Consider the following 14,563-nt stretch of genomic DNA (forward strand, 5'->3'; position numbering starts at 1 on the left):
ATATTTTCTTGTCCTCCGTGTATTTAAAATAGCGACAGGAATATAACACAGATTGAATTGCAACAGTTTCAGCTCAAGTCTTTTTCAGTATAACTGCGAGGTTTTAAAGGCTCTCTTTAAAGGCTACAAACAATGCTGAGAGTGAGCCATTTACAAAGCCGTGCATGCCTATTTTAATACGGCTAATAGTAGTTGGCGGTATTAAAGGGTTTATTAAAATTGACGGTATTAGGGTTTCCTTTGAGGCTTGCTCTAAATCTAAATCGGTGGTATTTAGAGCTCACTGAAATGTTGGAGGTATACATAACTGGGAAGCAGTCACAGGTATATCGTGGGCTGCTTGCGAGAAAGATTTGGAAATCGGGAGAGGATTATAATAATCCAGGGATTTTTAATAATCTCCTCCATCGTTTTTTAGCAGCTGGTCTTTTTTTCATCTGCGACAAGACTCATTTCAGTTTGCTCCTAGCGTAAATGTGAGTGGCACGATCACCCGAAAATGACAATTCTGCCCTGTAGTTTTTCTATGTTGCCCTTGTTGTGAGACTTTCTAATATATCCGCCACACTCCTGCGTCTAAATAGGTTTCATCCAGGCGCGGTTCTCTCTCGTTTGTATTTGGGATTTGCGCTGGATTGAGCTGGTCTAAAAACCCCATTTTTTTCCTCGGGAAATCTTAAACCCCAGCGCATTAATGTTTCCAATACGCGACTTAAAAAATACCAAAGAAAATAAGTGGACTCTTAACACATTTAGTGGATCTAAAATAATTAATTATATTATATTAGAGTTCCAATCCACTAATAGGACAGGAATGCTCTAGTCCCAGAGTCAGACAAAGATCCCTATCCCTTCCTCTTAATCTGCTACGTCCTAGCTATCTCTAAAACCCAAGCGGCTTCCGACAGCTAAGACTGCGCTAACTATTGAAGGACGCTATCGATCTAATTTTGTCAAGTGTTGCGATAATTTATGTACCACAAAGTCAAGGCAGTTTCCCCCAATCCCATTTAGTGTAACCCCTGTAGAGTTAAGGTGAGGACAGACAGTGTGTTAGCAGCTGGAGACAGAACCGCTGGAATTCCAGAGCCCCGCGACTTGCGATGGCTGGGAAGCGCTAGTCCTCTGAGGCGAGAAATGCGTCTCCCTACCTGTGTCTGCGGATCTAGAGCCCGCTTTGATCAGGGCACCTGCAGGTGTCTCGCGAGTTCCACGGTCCCGAATAGAGTCGGGGTGGGACTAGCCCTGATCCTGCCCCCAAAGAAATGAAAGGGACTTTACCCTTGACTTCAGTGATGGGGTCCCTCGAACCCCAGTAGCTCCAGTGATTATTTTCCCCGTGACGGCTGGGGGATCAGGCTAGGTCCTGTCTCTGTTAGAGGATGTGTTTGTGCGTGGGTGACGGCGGGAAACCTGGCTGCTGTTAGGGCTGCCATCAGATCCTCCAGTACAGAGGGAAAGGAAGACGGGGGACATCCCACCTTTTTCGTCTTTTGCAGACGGGTGGTGTCGCCTGGTTTGCCGCTGCCTCCCGCCTCTTGTATAATTGCAACGTGCCTTTCTTCTTCATAAACTGTTCGCAAAGCCAGCGGGGGAGGATGCCCCACAGCTAGTGAAATGCCCCTCGGAGACAGCGATGAAACCCCAACGTTTGTGGTTGACCCAAGTTCCTTTGAATGATGGCTGTTGAATAACGCGAAGGGTCGTGCACTAAAAAGGGGAGTGGGGCTGTACAACACGGGAGAGACACAAAGGGAATACTCCAAGATACGGGGCAATCTGATATATTTACATAAGTCATTCTTTCAGCAGAACCCCACAGAGAAAAGCTATTGGGAAAAGCTTTTACCTTTTCCTTACCTAAAATGCTTCCAGGTTTTGTTACAAGCTAACCCAGTTTTCCCCCTGAAGTACCACGAGGCGAATATTAAGATGTCAGATTGAAGGAGAGATTCGTGTCTATACTTTGTAATAAAAGGGAACATTTTAAAACGAGACTCAGTTGCCGTAGAGTTTATCCACGAGGTTTGTTCTACTTTCAAGTGCCCTGCCATGGAATTTTTTGCCTTTCCCGTCGAAAACCCTAGAAGTTGCCAGTTTCCAAGCGGCCCCTGCAGTCCCGACTACAGAAAATCTTCAATGCGTGGGAAAGAAATACAACCTGTTACTTAGTTATTTGCAGCAGGATTGCCAACTCGGCAGCATTGTCCTGGAGTCTCCGAGAATAAAAGATTCTTTTTTACATTAAAGATTACCATGTGATGAAACTTCCAGGAATACTTCTAACCACAACCGGCCACACTAGATAACACGCAAAGGCTCAACCAACATTTAAGTTCCAATGCGCTTGGTGTTAGAGGGACACCCAGCCGCCCTGCATTCCCAGCACACCAACATCAAAATGAGGAAAGAGCGCAGGGGAGTTAGGACGAAGAGAATACAAAATGGAGAAAGTGAGGAGAGCCAGTTAACATTTATAAAATAGAGGCGATCATTGACTTACCCAAAATGGCTGCGTGGCTGCATAAATGAGCTTTGGAGAAGCAACTCAGAACTCAAGCCTCCAGGACAAGGGCATGCAGCTTATTGAGTTGTTTTTTTAAAATAGATATTTTCTTTTTGACAATCTGCTTCACCGTTTGCTTCCCCTACCGGTAACAGGCTACTTTCGGGTTCAGTTTGTTTGTGGCACGAAAGTGCCCGACTCTGGAGTTCAGTCTTCGAATTTGGTGGCTTTGTGAGCGTGACTTGCTCCAGAGAAATTTCACCTTAATTGATAGACGTAATCCCATACATTTAAACCAGAATAGGGGAAACAACGGCACCCCTTGACTGTAGTTAAAATGTTTCATATTTTTCAGGGGAAAAAAATCCTTCAGCTGCTCAGCTTTCTCGCACCTTAAACGCCTCCTTCAAAATGATTTATTTGAAGCTATTCTAGTCCATCCAGCTCTGTGAGATCTGCTCTATAGACTAGTCCCTTAAAACCGGTCTGCAAGCTAGTCATTTGGAACCATTCAGGTCTATTAAGTAATTACACATTACATTTCAGTAATTTACAGAACGCTTACTTTGTACCAGAAGCACTTTTGGCTAGTCCAGCGCAATGAGTGAAATGTACCGTGTTTACTGGTTAGACAGGAATAGCTCCTCTGAGTCTACTGCATTCATCTCCAGGTCCCTAGGAAGAGCCGTTCAGGTGCAGCGGTCCCCTTATTCGGAGTTTAAGGGTGTATTCGCTTTGTTTGCGCCTTTGTAAATAATATTCTGAGAAAATATTTCGACTGCTACAATGACAAAATCCTCTGATTTAAATATGGGAAAGTATCAAAAGAATACACTAAACATATTCAAATTTAATAAATTTTTGAAATGGCTAAACCGATTTTAAATTTTGTTAGGAAAACATGGCTGGAGATTTTATGTCTGAGCTTGAAGACTCCGTTAAAATAGTGGAAATATTGACATGATATTGATAAAATCAAATGATGCAATCCAATTTAAGACTAGCTATTGGTATATTCGATGGACAGTTGTTCACATACCATTACTGAAAATCCTCTGTTTAATTAGTTCAAAGAACAAACCTGTTTTACACTTCAATTAGTCAGGAGACCTCTTAATCATAAAAGCACTTAAAAAATTCGTACCAGTACTGTTTATGAGTGAATTCATTGAATGGCCCAAAGTGACTTTATAATTTTCACTATTAAAAAGGAGCAGTCTGTGCAGCAACACGATTAATTACTAACTCGTTCATTTAGCCTCATTTTGCCAAGGGAAATTCACTATATTTGTGCTCCTTTAAACAGCAGATACTTTCCATTCCAGCGAAGGCTGCATTTCAGCAGAGAAAGATGAGAATAGTTTACCTAGCAGTAGAATTTGTAAACGGCTGTAAAGTGCTTTGAGATAAGTAGAGGGATAGCAGTAGTAGATAAATGGAAGCTGTTTATTTAAAACAATGAAATTTCACCCCCATAGGCAAATACTTACGAAGTATAGTCAGACTATTCGATACCCGAAAGCTAAAACAAACAGCCTGTATTATATAGGTAAAATTATTCTGCCGTTCAGTTTTCTGAAGCATCCACTTAGGCAAATCTGATGGCTAATGCTTGTGTTCAAAGAAGACATATACCTCTGGCACAGACATATCAAAGAATGACTGAGTTACAGGAAGATCAGTGGTAATGGCGGAGATGGAGTAAGAACAATCATGTCCTTGAAACACTGTTTATTAATATTACTATTAATTTGTATTACTGAGGTCTAGGAGCCGTTAGGGGGTCAGGACTTATTGTGCTCGGCGCTGCACAAACACAGAACAGAAAGACAGTCTCTGCGCCATGGAGTTCATAATCTGGATACAGACAGCAGGGCTAGCACTAATATCGGTCTGTAAGAGCAGCACAGCAGCTGCCTTTTTTTTTAACTACAGAATTATACTGACCTTCTCATCCTCTCCTTCCCGCCCCCCTTCACCTCCCTTGCCTGTCCCAAGCCTCCCCACGACCTGGGGTTTGAACCAGGCTCTGTCTGCTTCACCTGCAGCCAGTGAAGCAAAGCAAAGGGAAATCCCGGACACCTAATTCCCAGCTTTTAGCAATAAACAGTGACAAAGAGTTGCCCGGAGGAGGGGAGAGGAGGCCTGAGAGCAGGGCCCCCGCCAATACTAACTCCTTCGGTGTAACAGAAGTGGCCTGGTCTGGACCCCGCTCCGTGTCCCTTGCAAGTGGCTGAGTGTGCAGCGGGGCGACTGGTTACGTCGCGGCTTCACCTTCGCTTCAACGAGCCACATAGACAGGCAAGGGCAGCGGGGCTGCGCGCAGCCTCTGCCAGGGCAATGGGGGAGGGGGCTCGCTGGGCCGTGACTCCGGACCGCTTCGTTCCCTGCCCCGATTCTGGGCTGGTCTCTAGCGCCTCCCTCAGGGGAGCTGCAGGTGCCCAAGTTGCCTTGGCCACCGTGCCGTGTAGCTGGCCGCGTTATTGCTGGCGCCGGGGTGAGACTAATCTCCGGGGGCCTCACAACTAAAATGGCCGGAGAAGCACAGACAGGCGCTTTCCAGCGGGGCCGCGCGCACGAGGTGCCCCAAACCTTAGCCCCAGGCCACTGAAGCAAAGCGGCACTGCCCGGCTCCCCTCCCCCGCACCCTGGGAGGAGTTTGCACAGCGGGGCCCCGGTGTCGGACCCAGGCTCTCGCCCGCGGTGACAGCCCCGAGTCCAGCGTCTCCTGGCTCCGCTCCGCGCGCTGCGGACCCAAGCACCGTGGGGAAGGGAGGGAGAGCGGCGGCCTAGGGCTGCGGCCTTCCCCCCAGGCCGGGGCGTGGCGAGCGCTGTGTGGTCCGCGCCGGGCGGCAGCCTGAGCCCCGGCTCCCTGGGACAACCTCGCGGCGAGCGGAGCCGGGGCAGGCAGGTCCCGGTGGCAAAGCCCGGCCAGGGAGCGCCGCAGCGGGGCCTCTCGCTTTGCAGGGCTGCGTGCGGCCCCCGAAACTGCGGCCTTTGCTGGGCTCCTCGGGGCAGCCAGGCCGCTGCTGGGTCCCGCCGCGCCGCGGGATTGCTCGGGCCCGGCTCAGCCTCGCTGCGGGGTAAAAGGCGCTCGGCAGCCCCGAAGTGGCCATTGCCGACCCGCTTTCAGTCCCTCGCCCGCCCTGCAGCCCGCGCCGCCGGGGCGAGCCGGGAAAGCGGCTCGCAGCCAAGCCACTGTCCCCCACCGGCCCTTCCTCCGCGCCAGTGACACTCCGTCCCCTGCTGCTGCTGCTGCGCCCAGCCCTCTGCTGCGGGCGCGGTCGGTGCCCTGAGGGGCGCTCCCAGCCGCCCTGGGGCGGGGCCACAGCCCCCCAGGGAGCGCACCGCGCTGGCCAAGGGCGAGGGGCTTGTGCCTGTCCCCAGGCTCCTGGCTGGCCCGGGGCGAGGCGCAGCTGAGCGCTCGCTACACACGCGCGCGCCGCTTTTGCCCCCAGTTGCAGCGGAGAGTCAATGGGAACTTCGCAGCGCCCGGGCTCAGCCCTGCGGCCGCCCTCACCGCACGGGGCAGGCGCTGCCGTCGGGCACAGCTTGCAGGAGCGGGGCCCGCAGCCTGGTGGGGCCGAGGGACGTTCCAGCCCAGGCTCGCTTGGGTAGGAGCAGGAGGACGCGGCGCCCCTTGTTGGACCGTAGTGCAGCCGCAGGGACTCTGGCCTGGCTCCCCGCGGTTGGACACAAGGTGCCGATGCCCTGCAGGCCCCGTTCCAGAGTCTCAAGAGTGACCAGAGGGTGGGCGGGAAGGGAGCCAGGGAGCCGCAGGGTTTCGCCCGCTCAGCACGAGGGGAGACGTTTAAAAAGGACCCGGTGTGTAACTGGGGGGGGGGGGGGCTCGGAAACCCACCCGGCGCAGGCCGCGCTCAGAGCGCGGCGAGGTTGGGCGGCGGGACTGGGACGCACATGGCACTTTACTGCAAGGAACGCGGGGCCAGGGCGCGCCGCCTCCTGCAGGCGCAGCTCGCCCGGAGCCTCAGCCCCCAGGTCACTGCGCGACTGCACCTACCGGGAGCATCACTAACTCGCGGGGAGACGTGCTCTGGTGTCCGTGTCGCCCGCCCCGCCCCACACCCAGCGCAGCCAAGTGCACCGGGTTCACGCGCGGCTCGCGTTCATGCCCATCGCCTCGTTTCTAACTTCTTTGTCGGTTCTTTTGCAGGCTTGGGCGACGCCTGGGGACAGCCGAGCAGAATAGGCCCCTTGGATAATGTGGCTAAAGAGCTGGGATCTCATTTGCTTCAGGTAGAAGATGCTTTACTCGAGTTTTAGAATGGGATTGTGTTGTGTCTGTGTATGAATCCTCCCTATTCCCCCTCTCTTTCTCACCGAGTTCTTACACACAACTGAAATCATTCTGCTGAGACAACCTAGACCCACAGTTTTCTTTCAGCTGTTCAGAGAAGCCAGTCATTTTAATTTTTTGCTGAACTTTAGCAGTACCAAACAGCCTACATTAATAAGAACAGTTTGCCTGGTAAGACTAGTCCAACAGTTACAAATAAATCTCCCTCTCCCCACACCACTAAGGAATCATTTTTGGTACTACAACCGGCCCCTGGTGAATTGCAATGTGGATTGTATTTACTATCAACAATCCAGTCAGAGTGTTTTTGTAAATGGGAGATCATAGTTCTGCACAGATTGCTCAGTAGGGAAAACCTTTAAAAGAGCGTATGGCTCCTGCAGCAGGAGGTGAACATCTGGATTAGATCTCCTATTTACGTTAGCACCTGAAAATACAGTTGTTCCAAATCCTGTTGATCTGCTCTGGAATTCTTCTGCTCTCCATGTGGACTCCCCAGGCAGCAGAGAATTTAGGGAGCAGTGTTGGGAGGTTACCCAAAGGGAGCTTTATGTTTGTAACCTTCAAGGAAAGACATATTAAACTGTAATTGTTATTAATGGTCGGTTTTATTGGCGAAGGTTAATTTCTAGTTATGTAGCTGTTTTTAAGTGGACACTGGGGTGGTGATTAAACTTAAGGAGAAACTCGGCCTAGGATCTATGAGTGCTGAAAACTCTTTCAGAAACTCATTCCTAACATAGTGCATGACCATTTGTCTACCTTTAGCTGTGGGACGTCAAAGGTGCACTGAGCGAGCTTTGTCACTCTGCTTTTCATGCTATTGTATTAATTAATTATTTCTTTTCAAGTTTGTATCAGAATAGTCCAAGTCCCATCGTACTAAGCACTATGTACATGATGTTCTAAGAAGTATGCAACACTGGTACAATTTAGGGATGTTAAATATCGGTTAATTGAATAGTCAATTAACCTTATTAATTCTTACTGGTTACTTGACTATTCTGTAGTCCCCAGTGGTGGGGCCAGCAGCCACCCTGTGCTGCTGCCACTGCAAAAGAGGCAGCAGTGTGGGGTGCCAGGCGGGAGCAGATCCACAAGGAGGGAAGGGGAAGAATGCATGTAGTCTGTAGCATTAACCAGTAAGCTTTTACTTACCGGTTCATCAGTTAATCAACTACACTATTACATCCTTAGTATAGTTCATGTGATTTAAGGCTTGAGGTCTATAAATTCTAGTGCAGTGGTCCCCAACCTATAGAGGCACCCGGGGGGTGGGGCCACTCACGCGCCGGGCGCCCCGAGGGGTGGGGCCACTCACGTGCTGGGCGGCCGGGGGCAGGGGCACGCCAGGGGCGGGGATGCCCTTGCACCTGGTACCGGCATGTGCCCCAGGGCCGGGGTCGCCCGAGCGCCTTGTGCCGTGGGTCCAGGGCCAGCGCCGCCGCCTGAGCCGTGCGTCTGGGGCTGGCACCGGCGTCGCGCGCCCGCATGTGCCCCGGAGCCGGGGCCGCCCGAGCGCCGCGCACCAGGCGCCGGTGCGTGTCGCGCGCCTGGGGCCGGCGCCTCCCGTGTGCCACGCGCAGGGGGCGGGGCTGGCCCAGGTTGTCGGCGGGCGCACACAAATGCCCCGGCGGGCGCCATGGCGCCTGCGGGCACCACGTTGGGGAACACTGTTCTAGTGCAATGAGTTGTCTCTCTTTTCAATCTCACTGTTTTGAACATAAGATACTGTGAGGTGAATAATAGTACATTGAAAACCTGAAGGTTTCTTATAACTACAATTTTAGAAACATGGACATTAGTGGTAGAAGTTCTTCATTAGTTTCCAAGGGTATGGTGTCAGGCCCTTGGAGTACTTTTTAAGATTGAACCTAGAAAGCATTGTGAGCTAGGTAAAACAGTTGAGGCAAATAACCAATAATAGCAAGAAAAGAACAAAAGCATAGATCAGTTAGAAAAGATATACATTCAGACAAGTATTAGCACTCTCGATTAATCACAGTTAATTCATGTGATTAATCAGAAGCAATCTGTGCCGTGTGGTGGAGGGTGGCAGAAAAGTGCGGTAGAAGTGAGGGCACTCGGATTCAGCAATAAAAATCTAAGTATGCACGTGACTCATCTAGCAGTATAGTGTGACCCCTCATACTGCACCCACATGTGGCCTAGGCTATTAACTCAAAAATTAATTGAGATTAATCACAGTTTTAATTGCACTGCTAAGAAATAGAATACCTGTTGAAATTTATTAAATATTTTGGATGTTTTTCTACATTTTCAAATATATTGATTTCAATTACAATTCAGAATACACCGTATCTGCTGCTCACTTTCTGTTGTTATTCTTGATTACTGTTTGCACTGTAAAAATGATAAAATAGTATTTTTCAGTTCACCTTATACAAGAAGTATAATGCAATTTGTTTATCATGACAGTGAAATTTAGAAATGTAGATTTTTTTTGGTAACATAACTGCACTCTACAACAAAACAATGTAAAACTTTAGTATCTACAAATCCACTCCGTTACTCTTGTTCAGCCAGTTGGGAAGACAAATAAGTTTCTGTTTTCATTTATGGGAGATAATGCTATCTGCTTCTTATTTACAATGTCACCTGAAAGTGAGAACACATGTTTGCATGCTACTTTTGTAGCCAGCATTGTAAAGTGTTTGTGCCATTTATGATGAACATTTGTATGCCCTTCATGCTTCTACCACCGTTCCAGAGGACATGCTTTCATGCTGATTATGCTTGTTAAAAAAGTGTGTTAATTAAATTTGTGACTGAACTCCTTGGGGGAGAATTGTATGCCTTCTGTTCTGCTTTACCTGCATTCTGCCATATATTTGATGTTAGAGTAGTCTAGAATGATGACCCAGCATATGTTGTTTGTTTAGAGAACACTTTCACTGCAGATTTGACAAAACCCAAATACCAATGTGAGATTTCTAAAGATAACTGCATCGCTTAAGCCAAGGTTTAGGAATCTGACATGCCTTCTAAAATCTAAAAGGGACAAGTTGTGGAGCATGCTTTCAGAAGTTTTAAAAGAGCAACACTCCAATGTGGAACTATAAAACCTGAACCACCAGGGAAAAAAAAAAGACAATCAATCTTCTGTGGGTGGCACCTGACTTAGATGTTGAAAATGAACATGTGTCAGTCCACACTGCTTTTGATCATTATTAAGTAGAATCTACCATCAACTTGGACACATTCATGAAGAGACGTAGGAATCTTCAGCGTATCTGACACATAAATACCTTGCAACATTGACTATAATGATGGCATGCATATACTTGTTCTCATGTTCATGTGACATTGTAAACAAGAAACAGTCAGCATTATCTCCTGCAGGTATACACAAACTTGTTTGAGTGACTGGCTGAACAGGAAATATTACTGAGTGGACTTGTAGGCTGTAAAGTTTTACGTTGCATTATTTTTACTGCAGTTTTTTGGGTACATAATTCTATATTTGTAAGTTCAACTTTAATGATAGAGATTGCACTTTTGTACTTGTGTTAGGAGAATTAAAAATACTATTTCTTTTGTTTTTTACAGTGTAAATTTTTGTAATAAAAATACATATAAAATGGACACTGTACATTTAGTATTCTGTGTTGTAGTTGAAATAAATATTTGAAAAGATAGGAAAGATCCAAAACATGTATATAAGTGATATTCTGTTATTGTTTAACAGTGTAATTGATCACGATTCATTTTCTTTAATTGCTTGAAATCCCTAATACATATAAGCGCGATTTGGTGATTTCTTTCCTGGAGATGTTTTCAAGTTGCCTATTAAATATATACTTAAAATATTTGATATAAATTCAAATAGAGCAATGGCTCCAAGCCAAGTGATCAATCTTGAAAATTTGAATGTAGATACGTAGTAAAAACCTTTATGAAAGCCTTTGCATGTATAGCAGCCACTTCATCTCTTAGTTATTTTATATTTTGTTTAGTATCAAAAGAGGTTCTAATTACCTGTAACTGTTGTATAAAATTGATTTTAGTTCTAAATTATGCATGCTCAAAAATTGCAGTAAGCCTGAACGTTTATTGTCAATTCCTCACCTGTGCTGAAATTTTGTATGCCAAATTTCAACTCTATGCAACAGTTTTTCTAGTTGAGTTGGAAATCCCTAACAATAATAGAGTCTAATGAAAGAATGGACACATATTTAACAATAAGACTGGGAACAGCAATTGCAAGTTGACAAAGAATGTTTAAAGGAAATTTTTTATTTAAGGCTACAATAATTTCTTTCCCATTTTAATACATCTACAAAGTTCTGTTTATGTTGAAGGGTGAAATAAGAGTAAAGTTAAAAAGTAATCTGGTTCCAATTACATGCTGTAAAAATAGCTAGTTGGCCAGAGAATAAATTGGAATATTTTTATTAGGGCCACATTGTGTGCCCCACTCTTACAGGATTTTATTGATTTCCTCCTGGTTCACTATCCTAAAATATGAATTAGTAAGTAGACAAAGCAGTTGTTTTATCTCTGTACTTCAGAAATTAGTTTCTCCATTTCAAAATACATGTTTATTTTTCAGTGATCTATGTGTGGATATAGGTATTTAATCAGGAAGTTTAAAAATGATTACTGTTCTTAGAGTCCTCAGTTTTTACTTAAGAATTGGCCTTCTGAAAAATCAAGCCCTCATTCAAATTTTAAGTTGGGAACCCAAAAATTGAGGCAACCAAAATCATCAGTTACTTTTGAAAATATTGGCCATTTTTTTTACAGTTTTCATTTCTATCCTATTTGTCCTGTCTTTGTAACAATTACTCACATCAGTAACAATTAATTCCAAGTTAGCCCTTGTGTGAGTAAGGATTAGCAAGATCAGGTCCTATATTTGCATTAAATGTTACCATTAGTTATGGTTAATAAGTTTCAGTGTCAGTAGTGAAGAACTTCAATATGTGACAGTCTTGTTTCTTTCTGAAAATGTCATGGGCTTTTTTATCTCCAGCAAGTTTCAAATACCTATGAAGATGATAATCTTTGGTCTAAACAGGCAGTCATAAAAATACAATAGAAGGAATATAAAACGTTGCTCAATTTTGTCATTCTATCATAAAAATGGCTTGCATAGCATTGGATTGTCTCCTTTGTATCACGTAACTCAGGATTTGTGCTATGTTCTAAAGTAATCCACGTTAATAGTGCAGCATGACTTCTGTAAGGAGATAATCATAGGACTGGAAGGGACCTCGAGAGGTCATCGAGTCCAGCCCCCCGCCCTCAAGGCAGGACCAAGCTCCGTCTACACCATCCCTGACAGATGTCTATCTAACCTGTTCTTAAATATCTCCAGAGAGAATCATATTTGCTTTTTTTGCAACAGCATCACACTGTTGACTCATATTCAACTTGTGGTCCACTATGACCCCTAGATCCCTTTCCGCCATGCTCCTTCCTAGACAGTCGCTTCCCATCTTGTATGTATGGAACTGATTGTTCCTTCCTAAGTGGAGCACTTTGCATTTCTCTTCATTAAACTTCATCCTGTTTACCTCTGACCATTTCTCTAACTTGCTAAGGTCATTTTGAATTATATCCCTATCCTCCAAAGAAGTTGCAACCCCACCCAGTTTGGTATCATCTGCAAACTTAATAAGCGTACTCTCTATCCCAATATCTACATCATTGATGAAGATATTGAACAGTATGGGTCCCAAAACAGACCCTTGAGGAACTCCACTTGTTATCCCTTTCCAGCAGGATTTAGCACCGTTAACAACAACACTCTGACTACGGTTATCCAGCCAATTATTCACCCACCTTATCGTGGCCCTATCAAAGTTATATTTGCCTAGTTTATCAATAAGAATATCATGCGAGACCGTATCAAATGCCTTACTAAAGTCTAGGTATATGACATCAACCGCTTCTTCCTTATCCACAAGGCTCGTTATCCTATCAAAGAAAGCTATCACATTAGTTTGGCATGACTTGTTCTTTGCAAACCCATGCTGGCTATTCCCTATCACTTTATTACCTTCCAAGTGTTTGCATATGATTTCCTTAATTACCTGCTCCATTATCTTCCCTGGGACAGACGTTAAACTGACCGGTCTGTAGTTTCCTGGGTTGTTCTTATTCCCCTTTTTATAGATGGGCACAATATTTGCCCTTTTCCAGTCTTCTGGAATCTCCCCTGTCTGCCATGATTTTTCAAAGATCATAGCTAAAGGCTCTATCAGCTCCTTGAGTATCCTGGGATGCATTTCATCAGGACCTGGTGACTTGCTGACATCTAACTTTCCTAAGTGATTTTTAACTTGTTCTTTTTTTATTTTATCTTCTAAACTTACCCTCTCTCTGCTTGTATTCACTACGTTAGGCACACCTCCAGACTTCTCGGTGAAGACCGAAACAAAGAAGTCATTGAGCATCTCCGCCATTTCCAAGTTTCCTGTTACTGCTTCTCCCTCCTCACTGAGCAGTGGGCCTACCCTGTCCTTGGTTTTCCTCTTGCTTCTAATGTATTTATAAAAGGTCTTCTTGTTTCCCTTTATGCCTGTAGCTAGTTTGATCTCATTTTGTGCCTTTGCCTTTCTAATCTTGCCCCTGCATTCCCATGTTGCTTGCCTATATTCATCCTTTGTTATTTGTCCTAGTTTCCATTATTTATAGGACTCCTTTTTTATTTTGAGATCATGCAAGATCTCCTTGTTAAGCCAAGCTGGTCTTTTGCCATATTTTCTATCTTTCCTACACAGCGGAATTGTTTGCTTTTGGGCCCTTAACAACGTCTCTTTGAAATACTTCCAACTCTCCTCAGTTGTTTTTCCCTTCAGTCTTGCTTCCCATGGGACCTTACCTACAAGTTCTCTGAGCTTATCACCATCTGCCTTCCTGAAATCCATTACCTCAATTGTGCTGGTCTCCCTTCTACCTTTCCTTAAGATCATGAACTCTATTATTTCATGATCACTGTCACCCATACTGTCTTCCACTTTCAAGTTCTCATCTAGTTCCTCCCTATTTGTTAAAATCAAATCCACAACAGCTTCTCCTCTGGTAGCTTTTTCACCCTTCTGAAACAGAAAGTTGTCTCCAATGCAGTCCAGAAACTTATTGGATAGCCTGTGCCCCGCTGTGTTAGTTTCCCAACATATGTCTGGATAGTTGAAGTCCCCCATCACCACCAAATCTTGGGCTTTGGATAGTTTTGTTAATTGTTTAAAAAAGGCCTCATCCACCTCTTCCACCTGGCTAGGTGGCCTGTAGTAGACTCCTAGCATGACATCACCCTAATTTTTTACCCCTTTTAGCTTAACCCAGAGACTCTCTACACAGCTATCTCCTACGTTCATCTCCACTTCAGTCCAAGTGTGTACATTTTTAATATACAAGGCAACCCCTCCTCCCTTTTTTCCTTGTCTGTCCTTCCTGAGCAAGCCGTACCCTTCCATGCCAACATTCCAATCATGCGTCCCATCCCACCAGGTTTCTGTAATACCAATGATATCATAGTTGTATTTATTTGTTAGCAATTCCAGTTCTAACTGCTTATTACCCATAGTTCTCGCATTTGTATATAGGCATCTAAGATACTGATTTGATCTTGCCTCCCTGTTGTGCCCTGACCCTCCTTTCTCCTTGCCATTATAGGCCATAGTCCCCCCCATTTCCAACCCATCTCCCAGTCCCGCACATTCAGCACTTACCTGTGGGCTTTGCTCACCTGTCCCCGTTGAACCTAGTTT

At 45.5% G+C, this 14,563-nt stretch overlaps 1 protein-coding gene across 1 annotated transcript in view; it reads left to right on the forward strand.

The window, feature by feature from the left end:
• SIM2 (SIM bHLH transcription factor 2) overlaps window positions 1–14,563 on the forward strand; it is an 82,949-nt gene that overhangs the window by 5,299 nt on the left and 63,087 nt on the right. Inside the window, exon 2 of the mRNA XM_006125990.5 lies at window positions 6,681–6,763. Within this exon, the coding sequence (XP_006126052.2) occupies window positions 6,681–6,763 (83 nt within the window). The remainder of the gene's footprint in view (window positions 1–6,680; window positions 6,764–14,563) is intronic.

This window comes from Pelodiscus sinensis, chromosome 1, assembly GCF_052426305.1.
Source record: "Pelodiscus sinensis isolate ZL-2025 chromosome 1, ASM5242630v1, whole genome shotgun sequence".
NCBI classification, from domain to species: domain Eukaryota; kingdom Metazoa; phylum Chordata; order Testudines; family Trionychidae; genus Pelodiscus; species Pelodiscus sinensis.